Source organism: Sphaeroforma arctica, assembly GCF_001186125.1.
Source record: "Sphaeroforma arctica JP610 unplaced genomic scaffold supercont1.11323, whole genome shotgun sequence".
Classification (NCBI taxonomy): domain Eukaryota; class Ichthyosporea; order Ichthyophonida; genus Sphaeroforma; species Sphaeroforma arctica.
In genome coordinates this window covers 1-842 of record NW_014029235.1, presented here as the reverse complement: position 1 = coordinate 842, position 842 = coordinate 1, and the positions used below count along the sequence as shown (strand labels likewise).

General features: G+C 36.5%; 1 protein-coding gene across 1 annotated transcript; it reads right to left on the bottom strand.

The window, feature by feature from the left end:
• Positions 1-120: 120 nt before the first annotated feature.
• On the bottom strand, positions 121-640 carry SARC_17589 (hypothetical protein; the record flags this gene model as incomplete). The annotated part of the gene is made up of 2 exons (XM_014288318.1): positions 121-270; positions 566-640. Coding segments are annotated over 2 exons (225 nt in total), but the record flags the coding sequence as incomplete, so codon positions are not given.
• Positions 641-842: the final 202 nt, after the last annotated feature.

Sequence of the window (842 nt, the reverse complement as noted above, 5' to 3'; positions counted from 1 at the left end):
TATATATATATATATATATATATATATATATACCACATACATTTTCGTATATATACATATACATAATATATATATACATATATATATATATATATATAAATATATACACTTAGCAATGACTCATACACAATCACATACTTTAGGAGTGAATTCGGGGACCATAACATCGCTAAGCTTGGATTTGATGTATTCTACATCTGTCATTCCCTTGAGGCCGTAGTTGTACGCGCGCAAGTTGGCGGCTGCCAGAACAAAGTCTAGGTGCAATTGCTGCACGTAGAGTGGACCAGAAAGACTCGGTTAGTCAGAAATGATTAGTCTGAAGCTCTATACCTAATACGTTCTAACTTTTATTGCGTATGCGTACACGTATACTTAATTTCTATATACAAATGGGTGGCATTCGATCAATCTTCAAGAGGACGCAGCCAAATTGCAACTACAGATTTTACTAGTATACTTTCCTTGGAAACAATTCACAATCGGTTTGACACTGTAGTTCTACATTAAACGACACAACAACTCATCCAACATCGATTCATCACAAGTACAATGGCACACTTACGTTGTTGGCGTCGAAGGCTAGTGGTACAGGGCAGCGCTTGGGCGCACTCCAGAAAGGGGTTCCGCTGGAGGTTAGCTGTAAGAATGTAAGGAGTAGAGATGCGAGTCAACATATACGCACCTATCTATACTTAATATAACTACCTATCTATATATATTCTATCTGTTTATTTATTCAACTAACCAACCAACCATCACACCGAGTAACCATCTAACCATGTATAAGTCCATCCATCTATCTATCCTTCAAACTCTTCATCTATATATATATATGTATA